Source organism: Microtus ochrogaster, linkage group LG3 (genome assembly GCF_000317375.1).
Source record: "Microtus ochrogaster isolate Prairie Vole_2 linkage group LG3, MicOch1.0, whole genome shotgun sequence".
Lineage (NCBI taxonomy): Eukaryota > Metazoa > Chordata > Mammalia > Rodentia > Cricetidae > Microtus > Microtus ochrogaster.
This window is the reverse complement of record NC_022029.1, coordinates 1,359,789-1,379,246: the sequence shown is the minus strand read 5'-3', so window position 1 is coordinate 1,379,246 and position 19,458 is coordinate 1,359,789. Positions and strand designations below refer to the sequence as shown.

Sequence of the window (19,458 nt, the reverse complement as noted above, 5' to 3'; positions counted from 1 at the left end):
TCCTCTCCCTCTTTTCTCTTTCTCTCATTTTACATGTATATATATTTTGTCTATATGCATGCATGGTACTCCATGTGTGTTTGGTGCCAGCAGAGGTCAAAAGAGGATTTTGCATCCTCTAGAACCACAGTTAGAGATGCTTGGGAGCTGCCACCTGAGTGCTGGAAATCAAACCCAGGTCCTAAGCAAGAGAAACAAGTGTTCTCAGCCACTGAGCCATCTCTCCAACTCTCTTTAAAGACACTGTTCTAAAGCCCAGAACTGGACATATTCTTGTCATTTGTTTTGGTTCTGGAACTTTTGCACTTAAAAAAAAATGACTACAGGCAAAACAGAGTTCAGCAGTGGAGCACTCATCAAGGAGACCTGAAGTTCAATCCCCACCCACCCCCACGACCGGCTCCACCCCACCCCGCATAGGCACACAGCATGCATGCATACACGTGCATGCATGCATATGTGCGTGTACACACACACATACATACACAGAAAAAGAGAGAGGCACACACCCAGGCACACACAGGTACAAAGGCACACACATGTACGCGTGCACATACAGACACCTCTAGTCAAATGTAATAACCCTTGCTGCTAAGCACGCATCAGGCACACTAACACACTGGGAGGAAGCCTCTGGAACCCGAAGAATGAGCCAACATCCCCCACGAAGGTGCAGGAGTCTGGGAAGATAAAAACTTTTTTTAAAAAAAAAAATTACAATTCAGAGTAGAAAGATGTATGGTCCCAAAACAAAGAATGAGCCCTTAGCTGTCAGTCTAAACCCCAGAATTCACCGGGCCTTAATGACACAGGAGAACCCAGAAAGCCTGCATGCCTGATGTATCCCTGAAATTATGAAGGATAGGAGGATTAAAGCGAGGGAACTCAGAAGCCCCTCCACAGACGTTGGAACTTCCCTCCAAGCTTATCATCTCACCTGCTCCATGTGGACAAAGAAACACTTAATAGAAGCTTCGCTAGACGAAGGCGGTGATTAGCAAGGGACGCCCGGCTGAAGCCCAAGCCAAACGGCCTGCTGACTTGTGTTCTGCTATCTCAAAAATCACTAGGCCATTTTTACACCCCCAAGGGGGCCTGAAATGACAGGCTTCAAATGATTTAAGCCATGTCCTGAATAGAACACACTGATAAAGTGTCCAGGCCATCTTGCCTACGAGTTCCAAAAATAAGAGTTTTCTACTTTTAGAGATAAGTCCAAAAATTCTAATTATTGTACCTCACCTAATGAAAAACGTTTACTGGAAATACAATGCGGCATTTTATAACACTGCTCCTTGTCTAAGTCAGCTTACTAGAAGAAAGGCCATTTCTAATTTGAAAAGACATCAAGAGAACAGGACAAGGCTGCAAGACTTGAATTCAAACACACAGCACCCATACCAGGGTTTAGGCATGATTAAACATGACCCCAACAATGAGGGGCAGGGACAAGTGGATCCCAGGAGCTCACTGGCTAGCCAGCCTAGCCAACCAGTGAGCTTGGAACTCAGAGACACCCTGTCTTTCAGGTTTGTTTTTTGAGACAGGATTGCACTGTGTAGCTCTGGCTATCCTGGATCTCACTCTGCAGAAAAGGTTAGCCTTGGACTCACAGAGTTCTGCCTGCCTCCTGAGTGCAGGAATTAAAGGCGTGAGCCACTACCACCCTGCTGAGACGTCCTGTCTTAAAGGATTAAGAGAGTGCGATAGAACACACCCTACAGTACTATTCTGGACAATGAACCAAGGGGTGCCAGCGTGCGTACCCCATATAACCATACACTCCCACAAACACCCCCCAAATACATTATACAATCATATAAACACACCAAAAGAGAAAGAAGAGAGGAAAGGGGGGGAGGAGGAAGGGGAGAGAGAGAAGGGAAGTGGAAGAAAAAGATAAGAGCCATCACAGGACAAGAAAGGGAGAACCCTCTCTCCAAACAAGTCCTTTGGAGAGCATGGTTCTTGAGTTTTTATTTTCAATGTAGAACAACAAGCCAGGCTCAACGGTTTACATCTTTAATCCCAGCTCTTAAAAAACAGAGGCAGGTGGAGCTCTGTGAGTGAGAGGCAAGCCTGGTCTTTAGAGAGATCCAGGCCAGCCAGAGCTACATGGTGGGGTGTTAAAAAAAAAAAAAACGGCCAACATCACCCTTGTGATATTCTCAGAGATGGGAAAAAAATAAAAAGATATTGATTGGGCTATATGCTCCTTATACAAAATGCTGTTCCCAAATTACCATTATATATATATCACTATAAAACACACACCCTGCCTTTCCCAAGCAGTATCAAATTTGGGGTGATGGCAAGAAGATACCTTTCTTACACATGGGGAACCACTCACCAGTCACTCCCCACAAAGCATATACCAGCTACACAGCACACGAGCGTCCAACTGAAATAAGAATACAATCCCATCCCAACACAGTTCCCACCCTACCCCCATTCTGGATAAGGTAAGGTTCCATGGCACACAGCTGACCCAATGACAGCAAAAACTTCTTTAATGTGGGCTTCAATAGGAATCACATCACAACCCTGACAGTGTGCTCGTGTCCCCAGGGGAGAGAAAGAAAAGTGGGGCTCCAGGGTGTCTAAGTGCACCCAGATCTTCAAAACCCAGTCTAAAAATCTCCTCCCTGACTTCACCATGGCTGCAGTTGCAAGTTCATCGCCAAGGACTGGTGCGCACTGCTTAAATATAACACACAGAAACAGCACAAAGGTCTTGGTCCTGCCACTGGAGAGAGACACCATCCTAAAGGAAGTGTCGCTGCTCATTAATAAACACGCAAATTGTTCAAAGCGCAAGGTTATCTCCCCCCCCTCCCCACTATGGCTTTCTGGTTTGCTAATACCCAGGCAGGATGGGATCTCTCACTTGGCTACTTGAATTGCTGGAGAGAGAGAAAAAAATTTAGTTTTACCTTCTGAGTCCCACACAGGTTTATCTCTGAGAGCCACTTCAGGGGGATCTCACGGTCATGTCTGCCATCACATTTTGATGGCTTTGCAAGAAGCAGGAATGAGGCCCATGTACTGATTCGGTATCACAGGACCGGTGAGAAACCTAATACTTCCATAAAAGAAACTTGTTTTTTTTTTTTAAAGACACAATATCATACTGATGATTGGCGTGCTTGGCTGAGCCACTGCGGGAAAATAAAAATCTTCTGTGTTTCGGCAATGGTTCCGACAGGTGGTTGGAATTCTGGGCACTTGCCAAGCCACCAGGAGTTTCTCCACAACTGACGGGCTACCGTATCACCTTGCACACTACAACTGTAATGAGCTGTACACAGACAGGTCAAATGAAAGAAATGAAATTAAAAGAACAATGCGCATACACAAACGGTGAGTCTGTAATCCTGAGTCTCATGGGGTCTTATTGAGGCAGGTGAAGGATGGCAGGGGCTGGGGCTTCTCACCGAGTGTTTACCATGCGCCAAGGCCTGGTCTAAGCATGGGGCATGTATCCTTACCTAGTCACCCCTCGCCACAACAACCCTAAAATGTGGAAACTATCACCATCCCATCTCAAAAGTGAAGACGCACAAACAGAGAGGCTGCCCTACACCTCACAGATGGTGACAGAGACCCCACTGGAACTCAAACCGCTGCCTCCAGAGCCTGCACACATCACTTGCATGTGCCTCTGAGCTCCAAGTTGAAAAATGAGTGCTCCCTTACTGCCGACATGCTGAGCAAGCTGCCCAACCTCCCTGGTCCTCTGTTTGCTCACTTACACCGCACAAGACTTTCACGACATAGGAAGAACAGGTCTCTGACCCTCTTTTTCCCCCCCCGGGAGTAAGGGGTGAGGGGTTGGATTAACAGTTGTGGTTCTTTTAGCCTAGGATGACCCTAAACTTGAGATCCTCCTGCCTCCACCACCTGAGTGCTGGGATTAGAGGCGTGATTCAACCCTGCCCATCTGCTTCTGTAATCTCACTGTTCACCTCTCTAAAGGAGACTGCCTGACCCCAGCGGCTTAGAGTAAACTGAACACGGGTGTAGCCCACACATACACACACACAAACACACTTCCAGATACAGACAGACAGATACTGTGTGCAGACCTGACACCCCTAGTCACCAGGGAGCTTACGGAAACTCTAGAGGAAAGAGACGGAGAGCCACCTGAAGAAACGCCACCCTGGCGACACTCCTCACGTTAGCTTCTCCTCTCCGACTCCCGCTTCTTTGACTTCCAGATAATGACTTCCTCCCTTATCTTTACTGAAGCCTATCATTTATTTTGACATTTAATCCTTTCTGCCCTCTATTATCCTTACTTGGGTTTCTCCTTAGACACCGCAACACATAAAATAAATTCATTAAAATACTACTGGAATCTTTTACCTGTACTAAACGCTGAGGTAGTCAAATTTTATCTTAACATAAACTACTGCTCATTTTTTAAAAAAAAATGTACTATAACTCTACAATCCAAATATAAAGAAATTTGCACATTTCTACTCCTTGAATCAATAAAAGACCACCGCTCTGCATTTAAAGGTTTGCTACATTGCACCATACTCAAAAATCATAAAACACGCTGTTTCAAGGTAGCTTTTTTAACGTGACTTTTAAAGGCGCCTGTAGCACATAAGAAGCAGTGTTTTCGCACACAAATTTCTCTGCTTCTCAGCAAAGCAAAAGCATTTTGGTGTCAGATTCCCCGCTGATTGGATTTTCCAATTACTTTGGATATACAGAGCTAGCCATAATTTTGGAAAATAGTATTACCAACCTTTGGAGGAACAGAAAAACATAATTCATACTTAATCAAGTGTCATATGATCGTCAGCAAATACAAGTCAATGTTTAAGACCTACTAAGAATCGAGTCACTGCGCCGCAGTGGATCATCCAAACTAGACACCCCCAGCATTGCCATGCGACGTGCCTAGCGCAGGCCCTTGGGAGCCACGGCAGATTCTAAAGGCAGGAAATAAAAGCCAGCAGGAGAAATAACAGTACACCTTCCGCTCACCCCCTCCCTTTGCTTTTTAATTGAATGAAAAATCTCCACATGAATTCATTAGAAGCCTGATAGCTTTATTAAGTACCATGTTGCTGTGTGCTTAGCAGCAACGCTTCAAGTACCAGTTAACAGAGCTCAGATGAAAGGGAGAAGAAAAAAAAAAAAGAACACCAAAATTTTTATTCCTCCAACCTCTGGGGGATAGAGGAAATCTCAGAAATACATAATGGCTGGCTTTCCCATGTGCAGGATGGGGCCATGTACGCATGGGTACAGAGTAACATGAAGGATGACAGCAAGGAAGGCTGAACACAGGAGGTGAGGAAGGCCCGAATGTGGAGCTGGACACAGGTTGCGCCAGCGGACAGACAGATGCTTTTCGCTCCAGTTCTAATACTGAGTGGCCTGTTTAGCTTGTGTGACGGACAGCTACATGACACACACCTTATACGGAAAGGCTCAAATTTAATGTGAAATTCCACAGCTTCCATTTCGAAGGCCATTTCAAACTGTAATGAGTTCTTAAGTTGTATAGACTTTGGGTCTAGTTAATTTGGGTTATGATGTTTTTTATCTATTTGTAAGGTTTTTTATAATAGTTTATTCTTTTAAAAAAATTGAAGGCGGGGAGTTAGTAGCTGGAGACTATTAAAATTAAATGATAAAAGTGGACCCTGGTACTTTTTCATTTAGTCCTCTTGGGTTTGTGTACAGCAACCCCTCTTGGTTCATTTGCATTTGATTCAGCTACTTCTCACACCAACACAAGTGTTGTTTTTAAAAAAGAAACAAGGAGAAAGTACCTCTCAAAAAATACTGGAAGGAATTTCCTATTTGAAAACAAAAAGGAAACCAGGTAAATCACCAAAAGAACAACATGAACTTGGAGGAGAGACTGAAAAGCCTGTCCTATAAATCGAAGGGAGTGAGGCCTAACAGACCTCATGCTTGGAATCTACGGTCAACAGTGGCCACACTCCAGGTGGTTCAATAAAAATGACTAATTTTGATGATACAACCAGGGCTAGGGAGATGGCTAGGTGGGTTCAGTGTTTGCCATTCAAGCATGAGGACTTGCATTCACATCTCCAGAACACAAATAAAAAGGACAGACCTCATAGCTGATGTCTCTAATAATAGTTCTCCTACAGCGAGATGGGGCTAGAGACAGGAGACTCACTAGGTGCTCAGGAGCCTGCAAGGCTGAGGTTCACCGCAACAAGCAGCAATGGGACACTGCCTTGAACAGAGCAGACAGGCACCTGAGGTTGTCCTCGGAACCCCACCAGGGCTTTCCCAGAACTACGGTGGGAAAGTCCCTAGCCGGGGCTGGAGAGATGGCTCAGAGGTTAAGAGCATTGCCTGTTCTTCCAAAGGTCCTGAGTTCAATTCCCAGCAACCACATGGTGGCTCACAACCATCTGGAATGAGGTCTGGTGTCCTCTTCTGGCCTGCAGTCATGCACACAGACAGAATATTGTATACATAATAAATAAATAAATATTTAAAAAAAAAAAAAAAAAAAGAAAGTCCCTAGCCATGTGCCCAGGGAGGCTTTCTTCCCTCCATAGTAAAAAACCCCTAAAGCATCTCTTAGTCTTACTTTCTTTCTTTTTTTTTAAGATTTATTTATTTATTATGTATACAACATTCTGCCTCGATGTATGCCCAGGCGCCAGATCTCAGTACAGATGGTTGTGAGCCACCATGTGGTTGCTGGGAATTGAACTCAGGACCTCTGGAAGAGCAGCCAGTGCTCTTAACCTCTGAGCCATCTCTCCAGCTCTCTTGGTCTTACTTTCACTGGGCTTCCAAAATGCTGGCTGACGCATGTTTTCACAAACCCAGAACTTCATCGCTAGGGAGTCTGGAGCCAAGACCTGTTCTCAGAAGCTCCAAGGACATCCAACCACATCGTGGAACCACTGTACTTTCCATGACCTTGCTCTTCTTCAAGGAGCCCGGCATCTTCTAACATGGGATACCATTTGCATGATATCAGAGGGCAGGATGCACGTCACCGCTGAATAGCTAGTGTATATGCATCTGATAGGCAGCAAAGGCTGTTTTGTGGACACCGATTGCAATAAACTAAACCAAATTAAAAATAAAAGCACTCATGGATCCATGGCTCCTGCCTTCGGCATACAGGCAATATACTGGAAAGAGAGAAACAAAGAGTTAAATAAGCGGAAATCCAAAGTTAGAGTAACCATGAAATGTTCTAAGAAAGCACAGACCAGGAGGGGTCCAAGATGTGACTCCGGAAGTGAGAAAGAGCAGGAAGCTGCTGGAAAAGGATGTAGGAAGAGGGGTGTGGCTCTCACTTGAGGATGGGATGAAGTTGAGGAGGCAGGCACAGCTGGACCAGCAGCCATAAGGTATCACCTCCCTGTGAGGAGCCCTGGGGCATGTTCACAGAAGGCAGCCGCTGCAATCCTATTTTACACCAGCAAGACCACAGACGGTTTCATGAGCTCTCAGGGCGCTGGAATGCACACAGGGTGCGTGGTGGAATCCATTCTGCCTTTCCACTCATCGGTTCTTATCGCTAAGAGCGTGGCTGTTGTGTACCTGGGCATACCTACCAGGGACAATGCGAGGTCTCCTCATCCCCTCCCGGGCACCATCTTTCCCTGCATCTCAATTCCTCATGCCCAGTCACTTAGTAGCCTGGGCATGCAGGCAACGTTATGCTAAGGTTAGCCTGATGGACATGTTTTCAAAGGGACAGCTTAGTCTTAAGAGCACCCAAATATTTTTATATCGCCCATATGCTGAAGCCAGGGATAAAAATGCACCGTTTTTCCACTTTACTAAAGAAGAGTACACACAAATGATGCCTTGGGGCGGCACTAAACTACAGTGTAGCTTATCAAATATTTGCCTACACTCTACCGGGTGACAAGCAAGGTACTTACTACCCAGGACTCAGAAGCACAGCCGCTGCTGTCCAGTGTGGAGGGCGCTCTTGAACACCCACGGGGCCAGCTACTCATACACTGCCCGGCAACTGCTCCGGAGTGTTGTGGCCCACAGGCCTACTTTCTTATGTCTGTCTTGTCGGCTGTCCCATCTTCCCAGATCAATTTGCAAGAATCCAACTCTTGTCTTTAGATTTACTGCTTCAAATCATTATATCTGAGCAATCAGACTTCCAAAGTGGTTGGAATTCTCTCTCTAAACTTGGTGAAATCAATTCTAGGTGAAAACCCAAGTGATGGGTGGGGACCCGTCAATCAAACCTGACAACTGGTGACAGTGTGGTCCTGTGGCTGGCAGAGAGGACTATGCATGCAAAAGCACCAAGGTTACTATGGTGGAGCGCACAGGCCTGGAAATCAGAAGCCCTGCATTTGCCTAGTCTCTGCGCGCTCTTATGAAGGTCAACTTAAAGGTTCTCTGCCTCTGTTTCTTCAGTTGAGCAAATGGTACTTTCCTGCTAAGAGCTCAGCAAGATGCAACCCACTTACCAACACACAGTAGAAGTGTGGCCGTTCCCATCTACTGGGTTCCGACACACAAGTGCCAACAGGATATGGCTTCGATAGTCCCTGCCACACTAACTTCCCCTAACCACAGCGCCCTGTTCCAGGAAACGACTTCAAGATGTGCTTTGCAAAAGGATGTCCACCTGTTCTAGAGCCTAAGGCCCTGCGAGCCACTGGTGTCCTGTGTCCCAGAAGCAGAATCTCCCAATATTATTGGATCACACAACTACCTGGGGAATTATCATTTTGGTCCCCAGCCCAGGGAGAGGTTCATCTATAATTGCCTTTTGCAATCACCTACTTGTTAAATAATCTTTGCAAAAACAAACAAACAAAAACAGTCCACCCTTTTGCAATCACCTACTTGTCAAATAATCTGTGCAAAAACAAACTAACAAACAAAAACACTCCATTTGCAAAATAGAGACTGTTAAGTCAACCGTGGAGGTGTGATAGGGAGACCCCTCCACTGCTCAGGTCTCTACCACACCCAAGTCATGGCCTAACATGACTCCTCCCTGCAAGAGTGACGATCCCTGGAAAAGTCAACCAGCCTTGGTTTCCCGCCAGACCCGGACAACAGACACCTTTGAGAAAAGGCTAACTAGTGGTGGCTGGCAGACTCAGAGAAACAGAAAAGCTGGCCCGGGCAGGAACAAAGCTCCCTGTCCACGTTGGATCCCAGGAACTTAGTGGTGTCGGTTTAGTTTCTGTCTCGTGTCGCCTTAAAACAAATCCCGTGACTTCCAGTGGCCTGAGAGATTTTGTGCTTGTCACTGCAGCCTAAGAACCTGCTGAGCCAGCTCAAGGAGACGGCTAATGGCTCAGTTCCATTCACACAAGGTGGCTCTCCACGTGTCATCCTTAGCTGGTACCAGCAGATGCAAGAGGAATAATCCGCATTCTCGAAGAAGGGAACCTGGGATCAAGGAAATACTGGACTACCCCTGAGGCCACCCTCTCCCCCCTGCCAGCCGCCAGGGTAGAGGTATCTAGCCTGAAGACCCCCCACAGGCCATGCCATCCCACAGAGGAATGACTGAACACCAGAGCACCAATTACCTGGGAATTCGGTTTCAGGGAAAAGAAGAGCGGAGTTACTTCAGGGGCGCGGTTAGTTTCCTAACTAACTGAGCCACTATATAGTTGCTTAGACCATGACGGGAAGATGGTTTTAATAACACCACCACCCTAGAGCACATATTAGCATTTACAAGGTACATTCACATACGCTCCAGCTCTTTTGATCTTCTTCATGACCCTGCAAGGCTGGTAATCTAATCTCTGTTTCCAAATACCACAACCGAGGCTAAGAGGTTAAAAACCTAGTCCGGGAATCCTGTGAGTCAGTTATTCCCTGGCTCGGAATCCCAAGCTCTGCTTTCTAAGGCTTCATATAAGACAAATGGGTACAAAGGAAAATGGAAGTATGCATTGCTTCTAATTATCTCAAGGAGTGACATTACTAAAAAATAAAAAAGCCTTGAAAATAAGAACATAAACTGTTGACTCTGTGGGTGTATGTGTGTGTGTGTGTGCGTGCACGCATGCATGTGTGTGTGGTTTTAAAGACACTTAAAACAATGCGATTAGGTTTAAGAATTCCTTATTTGTCTGTCCAGAGGTGAAGAACGTGCCCAAATTCACTCCCCATGAATCATGGAGTCTACAATCAAAGGGAAAATAGAAGCAAAGGTCTCAACTGATACGAGATGCTAGAAGAAAGGTATCTTCCCCAACTAAGGTCAATAGACCCTGAGATTCCCCCAGAAAGCTAGCATTGTGTTTGCTGAGAGAAGTCGAGGGCTGCCAGCTCTGTAAAGAGACCAGAGAGGTTTTTTGGCTGGAGCCAAAACAAAACTTCAAAGGGAAAAGAGCCGGGAGCTTCAAAGACCCCCTGCAGGACCAATTACCACCTACAATGTTTATCTAAGCTGTCATTTAATGACGGCTACTTCCCTAACTGGGTACTCACCCTCACCTTAAAAACACCTACCATCCTAGAGGGATGAGGGGTGGGGGGGAGGGTGGGCACATGAGTCCTCTGTTGTTTTTGAAAAAGAGATTGTTGGTCAGGAAGCAGGCACTCCTGTGAAATTCATCCTCCCAACTGAGAAAATATAAAAGGTTAAATTATAACATGAATTAAAGGCAAAAAAAATGTGCTTTCAAAAATCTCACTTTCAAAGTCGTGGTTGGTGGGACAGTAGAATGCTCGTAAATTATGGGAAGGGGAAAAGTCCAAAAGCACACTTAGACCTGATTTCAACTTTCCGAAGCAGACAGAGCAGCCTGTGGAAGGCTGGGAGGTGTGCTCACCAAAGCAGCTGCCCCAGCTGCAGCTCGTGGGCAGCTTGGGCAAACAATGAAGTTAAGATTTATTTACCACTGACTAAATAATTCACATAGCTGGACAAAGTGCTAGGCTAGGCAGAGATAAAACAATACAAATAGAAAGGTAGGTGGCTAAGTCAAACTTTAACGTGGCCTAGCTCTCACGACTGGGTAAGAAATGAACCATAATGTCGTTTTGCTGTATTCTGCACCATCGCCGTTTCTCACAAAAAGCTGCTACACGGCTTGTATGGCATGTGTGTTCATGTGTGTGTGCATGCGTGCGGCAGTCATGTGTACAAGCCATTTGGAAAACAGAGGTCGGTGCCATTATGGGGTGCCTGGTTCAATCACGTCACCTTATTTTCTGACCCTGAAGCTTACCAACTAAACCAGACTGGGTGTCCAGGAAGCATCAAACATCCTCCGGTCTCCAACTCCCCAGTACTGAAATTATAACCATGAATAGCTGGCTTTTGACACGGGTACTAGTAATCCAGACTCAAGTCTTCGTGTCCACTGAGCCACAGTGCCATTTGTGTTTTTTTTTTAAAAAAAAAAAAAGTGTTACCTGAATTATGTGTGCCTGGGATTGCTAACATGAGCTCGACCACCAGGCTCTACTCCTGAGCAGCACCTCAGCCAAGCAACACTGATTTCGTTCCAGACCACTGGCTCTCAACCTTCCTAAGGCTGCAACCCTTTTAATACAGTTCCTCATGTTGTGGTGACTCCCCCCACAACCATAAAACTATTTGCGTTGCTACTTCATAGCTGTAATTTTGCTATCATTATGAATCATAACACAAATATCTGTGTTTTCCGATGGTCTTAGGTGAGGGCTGTGAAAGGGTTGTTTGAACCCCCACAAAGGGGTCATGACTCATGGGTTGGGTTGAGAATCACCCCTGTTCTAGAGCGGAAGGCGCCGAGGAACTGGCGCCCTGGGTCAGAAAGCTGTATCTCCCAGTGGGTCTTTCTAGACTATTGGGTCACACATCTACCTGGGACAACTATCACACCAGTCCCCATCCCACGGGGGGTCCATCCCAAGCTGGCAGGGGACTTTTCAGTGAGAGCAAAGGTCACTTTGACGAAGGCTTTCCTTCTAGGAGTTCAAAGTTTCAGCGTCAGAACCGAGTTTCTTCTTCCACACGTGCAAACTGATCCATTCCTTGGGGAGCATGCGCAAAGCAAGGAGAGGACCGTCAGACAGACACGCGCCTGGCTCTCTTGCTAACTAACGGGTGAATATTTCATTCTCCAGGGCGCCACCATTTTGAAGGACTGAGAGTATGTAGGCTCTGGGGTCTAAAGCCCCTGGTTACAGGATCATTAGTTCTTTCGATGCAATCCCGTGCTTGCTTTCCTCCCCTCTACACCCTACATTCTCGCGTGTGAAATGGGTACACAATTCACTTGCTGAACGGTTTCAACGAGTTCAGAAAGGCGAAGTTAAGTAATAAGCACACTTCCAGCTTGGAAGGCGGGCAGCAAGTTCGAAGCTGACCAATGTAGGAGAGATGTGAAGTGAAAACCATTAGTTGCAACATTCAATCCAAGAGGTGTTCCCACGTAGATGCCTGAAGACTGCAGGCTCCAGTGACCACTTCACCTGACCTCACACACTTTGTTGCCGGCTGAGTGTCAGGAAGCAGGAGCAGGCCATGGTGAGGAGGCAGAGAGTGGGGAGCCAGAAGGCCTGGGCTACAACCCAAGTTCTGCCACTGAGGAGCTGGGAAGCCTTGGACAAGCTCCGTTCGCACCCCTGGCTTCAGCTTACACACTGGTATATGCACTAACAAGATCTGCTGCAAGGTGGTTGTGAGCCAGGCAGCCAGGTCCTACCCACCGAAACCTTTGATAAGACAAAGTCACTGAGAGAGTTTTCTAGAACCCTGGTCTGTGACAGCAGATCCTCCAGGATATGAGGTTAAACCGTAACCACCGGAATGTATGGTGTCTCCTTTTGTCAATTCTGTGCCGCCCAACTGGTGTCAAGAGGAACAAAGGTGGCCTCCTCTCGGGAGGACATGGTCAAACCTTAGCAGTTTGTCACGAATTGTAGTGCAATCTTTTAGGCCCATAGCTCAGGTAAGAGATACCATTCAGAGACTCCTTATTCAGCACTCAAACAAAATGCAAATATCCCTCCAAGGAGTGATAGCACCCCCCACCCCCAACCTTAATTCTTTGTGAAGCAGACTTTCAGGTGGTCTCTGCAAAAATGGGTTCAGAGAGAGGAGGGAACCTGGGGGAAGGGGTACAGCTTCACTGTCAGAAACATGCCTGTCGGCTTTTTTTCTAATCTGTCGCTTATCTGAGAAACACTTTTGTGCCGCCACACAACTGTGGGGATAAAAGTGCTAATATTGGACATTTGAAGTCTGGGACACGCAGCTCCTGCCTCTCACTTCCAAAGAGGAAAGTGTTTCGCGAAGAGTCAGGCCTGGGCCATCAGGAACTTGCTCCAAGTGTCTGTCAAGCCACTTTAGGATAATGGAGCAAAAAAGAGAAAAGCCCTTCTGTGTTAGGACCTGTCTCAAGCACATTTCCCTTTTTCTACCACGGCGTCTTCATTCAACTTGTTTGGTCAATTCGATCTGTTCCCCTAAATTCTTCAACCCATATAGAGGGCCGCAATAAAGTAAAATATTGAAGAACTAGTTAAGCTAAGCACTTCCTGGGACACACCTAATTAACAAATAAAAAGAAAATATGAACCCCACAGCAAGACTCTGAAGAAATCCTTTTAAAGAGGTGCATCAGCCCTTTAAGCTATAGGATAAACTGGATATGACTCTTTTTTTTCTTTTTTTGCTGCCTGCCAGGCCCTTTGGAATGTTTTCATCAAATTGCAGGAGCACCAACCACCAGCACCAGGTCAGATGTCCTGGGGGCTGAGAATTTCCAAAGGGTTTGCAATTAGAAACGGAAGAGCGCTGACTAATGAAAGATCCCAAAAGCCATCCTAGAACTACTCCTGACAGCCGTCAAGAGTTCCGACTGGTCCCTAAAATTTGCCATCCTCTATTTCCTACTCCTAAGAAACGAGAATGCTAGAAGCCTAAGGACACCTTAAAGATGACAAGGCTGCAGCTGATGAGGTGTCTCGGTGGGAAGGGCACTTGTCTCCAAGCCTAAGGATGCGCGTTCGATTCTCAGAACTCACCAAAAGAAGAGCACTGGCCTCCATATGGACACGTGCACACACTGGCACTGAAATGTTTTTGTTTTTGCTTTTTGGATTTTCGATACTGGGTTTCTCCATAGCTTTTGGTTCCTGTCCTGGAACTAGCTCTTGTAGACCAGGCTGGCCTCGAACTCACAGAGATCCACCTGTCTCTGCCTCCCGAGTGCTGGGATTAAAGGCATGCGCCACCACCGCCCGGCTGTTTTTGTTTTTTAAATACTAGTGGAGTACAGCTTTAGGGAACACAGAAAAGGGTCCAAAGATCTGCATAGTCTTGACTGTTCTCACAAAAGCTGCTTGGAAACAATCATGGGGGCGTGCAAAAGTAGACACCACCTCTCACTACCATCTCTTCCTTCTGTTTGGGATAACCAAACTTGAAGTTCCAGAATAATGACCTTCAAGGGGATCTGAACTGTGACCTTCATGCAGAGACATAGTAAGGATGCCTAAGAAGCCAAAAAGGATTAGGATGGAGAGCATTGCTCCAAGGTTTCACTCCAGATCACCAAATTCCATCAGGAACTTGTTTCAGTGGCTGTCACTTATACCTGTCAGGATGTGACTTAATGCAGGGTGTGGTGGGGTTTGTACTGATCCCCTCACTAAGGAGGCAGAGACAGTGGATCCCTGAGTTCAAGGCCAGCCTGGTCTACAGAACAAGTTCCAGGACAGACAGGACTACACAGAGAAACCCTGTCGCAAAAAAACTAAAAAGATATGTAACTGGTAAAAAAAAATTATGTACATCATTTTAAAAAATGGATTTTTAATATAATCTTGGAAAGCTGGGTCAAAGTTCACAGGAACTAATTTTTTTCTCTGGGATAACATTTCCATTCACCCGATAGAGCTGCTCTATGCTGGTGTGACCAATGTGTGAGTTTTCACAAAATCATGAGTGGGACAGGAATCCTCACCCACCTGACTTTAAACCTACAGCATCACACACTATCACTAAAAGCAACTAACATGTGTGGGGTTGAAGCATCTGCTCACGTTCTACCAGCCTAACACGATCAAGGTACCGCAAATTTCCAATCTAATTATCAGATCCGGTGTCCAAAGCAAACTTGTACGAGACTGCCCGCAGAAGCAAATTAAGTTGAAACCTTTTCATAGGCACTTGCTAATGAAGACGAGAAGTAGATGAAAATTGATCTTGTCTTTCCAATTTGTTATTAAGTGAATGCTTGGAGCACCCTGAAAACAGCCTAAACCCTGAGTAGAAACCAACTCAAGAGTTGATTCCACTGTAAGAACCCAAACCCTCAAGGATCACTTCCACAGACCTGACATCAGTATCTCCTGCTCTTCAAAGGCCTGGTGTGATCAGCCTCAGTGGGGCTGAGGAGTTCTGCAGGCCCCAGGGTAAGGATCACATCCATCGCTTTTATTGCTTTCAGAGTGTAGCATAGGTGTGTCGTGTGTCTGCTCTGTGACACCCTGCTTCCAGGTTTCTGAGTTCGGGTTTCATCCCTGTGTATTCCAAAGTCAAAAGCGAAACCCGATAACATTTGCAAGTAACAAATCTGATGATCCAAGATGGGCAAGGAATTAAAACTTTCGGAACTCCAGGCTGGTGAGTGCAAGGGTTCTGCACTCCTAACCCATCCTATTAAGCAAAACCAGGGCTGGAAAAAGTGTAAAAGTGAACATAAAACCAAGGAAAACCCCGCTCCGAAGAAAAAGCAAACTTGTTTTCTATCTAAATGACACATGTCCAAAGAGATGATCGTGAGGCCCTGACCCTCACGTGCTCCTTCAACATAAATCAAGACAAAGGTAGAAAATGTCAGACTTTTTTTTTTTTGGCCCAATCTCAGAAAGGTGGAAAATCAATCACATTAAACTAACAAAACAAAGTTGCAAGGAAGCCAGCCAGCCACCCCTTTCTTCACCCCTGCTCTCTAGAAAACGAATGTAGGCTTCCCACAGAAAGTGTAAAGACTGAATATTGGCTGTGGGGAAAAAAACCACAAGGCAGATATGACTGGAGGTCCAGGACTCAGGATATTTCCCAAACACATGCGCAGCTGCCTACCGTGCAAGCTCCCCTGCTCTCCCAGAATGAAGAACATCCTGATCTTTCTATAAAATGGAGTGAGATTTCTTTAGAAGACATCAAAAGATCAGGCTCACCTTATCAAGTTACTTTACCACATACCAGCCAAAGAAATTCCTAGAAGGCGCGGTTTTCTTACAAGCACCCCCAGAATATATCAAAGTGGATGTCCTTTAAACAAAGCAGTTTCTTTCTGACCACAGTTTAAGAGTATTTTGGGGGCGGGGGGAAGGATTCACTCTGTCACAACACTCAACATTCAGACATAACTTCCCTGTGTTAGAGGAAAATATGGATTCACAATTGATCCTAGCCTCAGCTTTTCCTATGCTTGAACTGGAGAAGGTCCTAGGGGTTCAGAAGCAGTACCCAAGTACTTGGTACTTCCTCCCTCATTCTCTATGATCAAATTTGGGAGGACTTTAATTTCCCTTGCAATCACTTCCACGAAGACCAGAGAGTCTCAGGAAATTTGTGGACACAATCAAACCTTTCATTTCAGGGCCCCTTTCCCACCCTGTTCCTTCCTGATCCAATCAGGTTTGGGAAGCATTTCCCCTATTCTGCATTTCATGAATCAATTGCACAGTCGGCCAACCTCTGCCAGTTCCTGTTGTACTCGGCTGAGAGGTTCCCCCTTCCTTCCCTGGGTAGCACAAGGCTGCTCTGATTTTTAACTGGCGTAAAGTGGAAATGCACGGTAGGAGCTCACTGACTCTTTCCCATCCAGACACAAGCGAGAGTCTGGGCCACTGACCTCAGCTATCAGGAAACTGACCTGCTAGCCTCGGTTTAAAGCAGATGTGTGGATTCTAACTTTGACCCGCAATCCTGTGTGTCAGCTACTGTTAAAGACCAGGAAAAGGAAGACTGAAAGGGGCTACAAAGTAACCAACTCAGTTACTTAGCAACTAGACAAAACTCTCCTCTCCACAGAGGCTAAGGAGGTATCTCAAGCCCATTCAAAGAGTAACAGTCTACATTTATATGCAAATAGATAAAGACAAAGAAGAAAGGGAAATCTAAATTAGCAAGGGTAGTTTACTGCAGAGGGCCTGAGGCCCAGATTTTAAAGTTTCTCCAAAGAAGCCAGGACTTGTCCAAATGAGTGAGGGAATGAATGAATGAATAAATGAATGAATGAATGAATGAATACATTCAAAGCTACAGGCCTCAGCCAACTTACAGTCTACCTTAATAAATAACAATGCTGTGGATGGAGTAAGAAGCAGTCACAAGTTGGGCAGCTAAAATTTAAATATTCCTGCAGCTAGCAAGAATCTAAAGCTTAGGGGGGAAAAAAAAGATGAAAATTAAAGGCTGGCGAACTCCACGGAGAACAGGTACCCATGTTCATGAGGAACACAAACAGCATAGGGCCGAGTGTCTGTGGACCTGGAAAGAATCAGTCTCTCCGGGTTTCCAGACACCTCACAAACATTCTCTAATACCCCTCAGTGAAGCGCAGTTTCCAAACTTGGATTAGAACCCGGTAATGCACGGAAGACACACGGTCCTGAATGGTTTTCAAAGTATCGGCGAGACACCTTCACCTACTTGACTGTCGAGTTTGCCTAAGAAGCTCAAACTCGGCCCCCACGCTGGAACCAAGCTGCTTGGTCCCAGGCTCCAAAACAGGAAGAAGAGATCTGAGGGCTTCTCCATCTCCACCAGGCATCCCCCACCTCACACCTGGACTCAGGCATCCAGGGCCCCGAGCTGAGCCTCGACGGGCGGCAGCCCTTACTTACTTCTCGTACTCCGTGTTGTCTCTGTCACAGCGAGAATCCTTGTGCTTTTGCCAGTCTTTGCCGTGCTTGCAAGTGGTGAGGAGCAAGACGTCCTCCCCGTTATGGACGTGATATAAGGCATTCCTGGTGTCTGACCCTATCCCTGTCAGGTACCTCTTCCCCTTGAATACCAGCATGTACTTCCTGAGAGGAGGGATGGTGTTAAATTTCAAAAAACCCCTCTCCCCTCCTGTCCTGGGATGATCCTTAGAAAAGAGAGGAATAGAAACATCAAAGTTGGGTCGGAAGTTTTCAGTACTGATGCTGGCTTTGGCCAGCATCGCCTGGCCAATGTCAAACCCCACGTCCTCGGTGTAGTCAGGCCAAGTGCCAGAATATAAATTAAAAATTAAATGATTCCTACCATTGTTCCACAAGTGGAGACTCTGCACTTTGGATCTCAAATTGTGCACATACTGAGGTGATAACTGGTCTCTGTCTAAAGTATCCAGACTCAGGACAAAGAGGCACGCCTGGCTGGGGTCCGAGGTGTAGAACCTGGAGCCCTCGATGGCCGCTAGAATGTTTTGGTAACTTTCGGCGATTTTCTCCCCTTTCTGCTGCGGGTAGACGTAGACTTTGAAGCCGTTTTTCTTGCAAAGGGTGAAATCGAAGCAGGACTCCATGCGGCACTTCTTGCCTTTGTAGATGCTCGAGTTGGCGTCTCGCTTCTGCCGGGGGGAAATGTGCACGCTGGAATCCTCGTTTTCCAATTGATCCCAAGGAAAGAAGGGGCGCAGAGCGTCCGGGAAGCGGGGCCAGAAATGATCCGGACTGGGCTGGTGCAAGCCATTCCGACCACTGTGCTCTTCTCTCCGGCTGTGGCTCCTCGATGCCCTAAACTGCACGCCTCCAAAATAAAACAAAAGGGCGAGACAAGAGCCAGCTGAGAGCAGAATGAAATAGCGTTTTTTGGCCTGCATGTGTCCTGCCTGGGTCAAGAGGATTGTAAATAAACACAAGAATCACCCAAGTTTCCCAATCAACACTTTCAGCTCCAGTCCGCCATCTTCCCGCCTGTAAAGACTTCAAACTCTCCGCTCCCACCTTCTCTGGATGCCTTTCCCCAAGCCGTGGACTGATCCAGCGCATGTGGGCGATTTCTTTAACTTTCTCCCCTTCGGTCTTTCATCTTTGGGCTGCACAATGCACGGGAGAGAGCCGGGCAGAAGGTCTCGCACCCAGGGCGGGCGAGCAGCGGACTGTAATTTTCTTGCATGCAACAAGACGGAGGAAAAAGAAAGAGAACGGTGAAGAAAACGCTCCCGATACCCAATCAATGGCAAGACGAAGTGCCTGCCTCGCCGCTTGGATTCCTCTCGGCGGCGTGGAGAACGAGCCCGGGGAAAGCAACTTCAACTCATCCACACTCCCGTGCAGAGCACTACGGTTCCAACAAGTCAACCCGCCCCGGCTTCAGCCGGCTAGTGCATCCTGCAGCTGGGGCGCCGTAACCTCACAAATCCCTGCATGTCTCTTTATTCCCTTCTGCAGCGGCTCCCACACTCCGCCGGTGTTTACTCCTGCGCTCACGGGGCCGGCTCCCCGGGCGCGCGGCGGCCCGGCCGGCTGCTGCACGAGGCGACGCCGGGT

At 46.7% G+C, this 19,458-nt stretch overlaps 1 protein-coding gene across 1 annotated transcript in view; it reads right to left on the bottom strand.

The window, feature by feature from the left end:
- The window catches only part of Ext1 (exostosin glycosyltransferase 1), a 291,435-nt gene extending 271,983 nt beyond the window's left edge, over window positions 1-19,452 (bottom strand). The window contains exon 1 of the mRNA XM_005360525.3: window positions 17,827-19,452. Within this exon, the coding sequence (XP_005360582.1) occupies window positions 17,827-18,788 (962 nt within the window). The 5' untranslated portion in view covers window positions 18,789-19,452. The remainder of the gene's footprint in view (window positions 1-17,826) is intronic.
- Window positions 19,453-19,458: the final 6 nt, after the last annotated feature.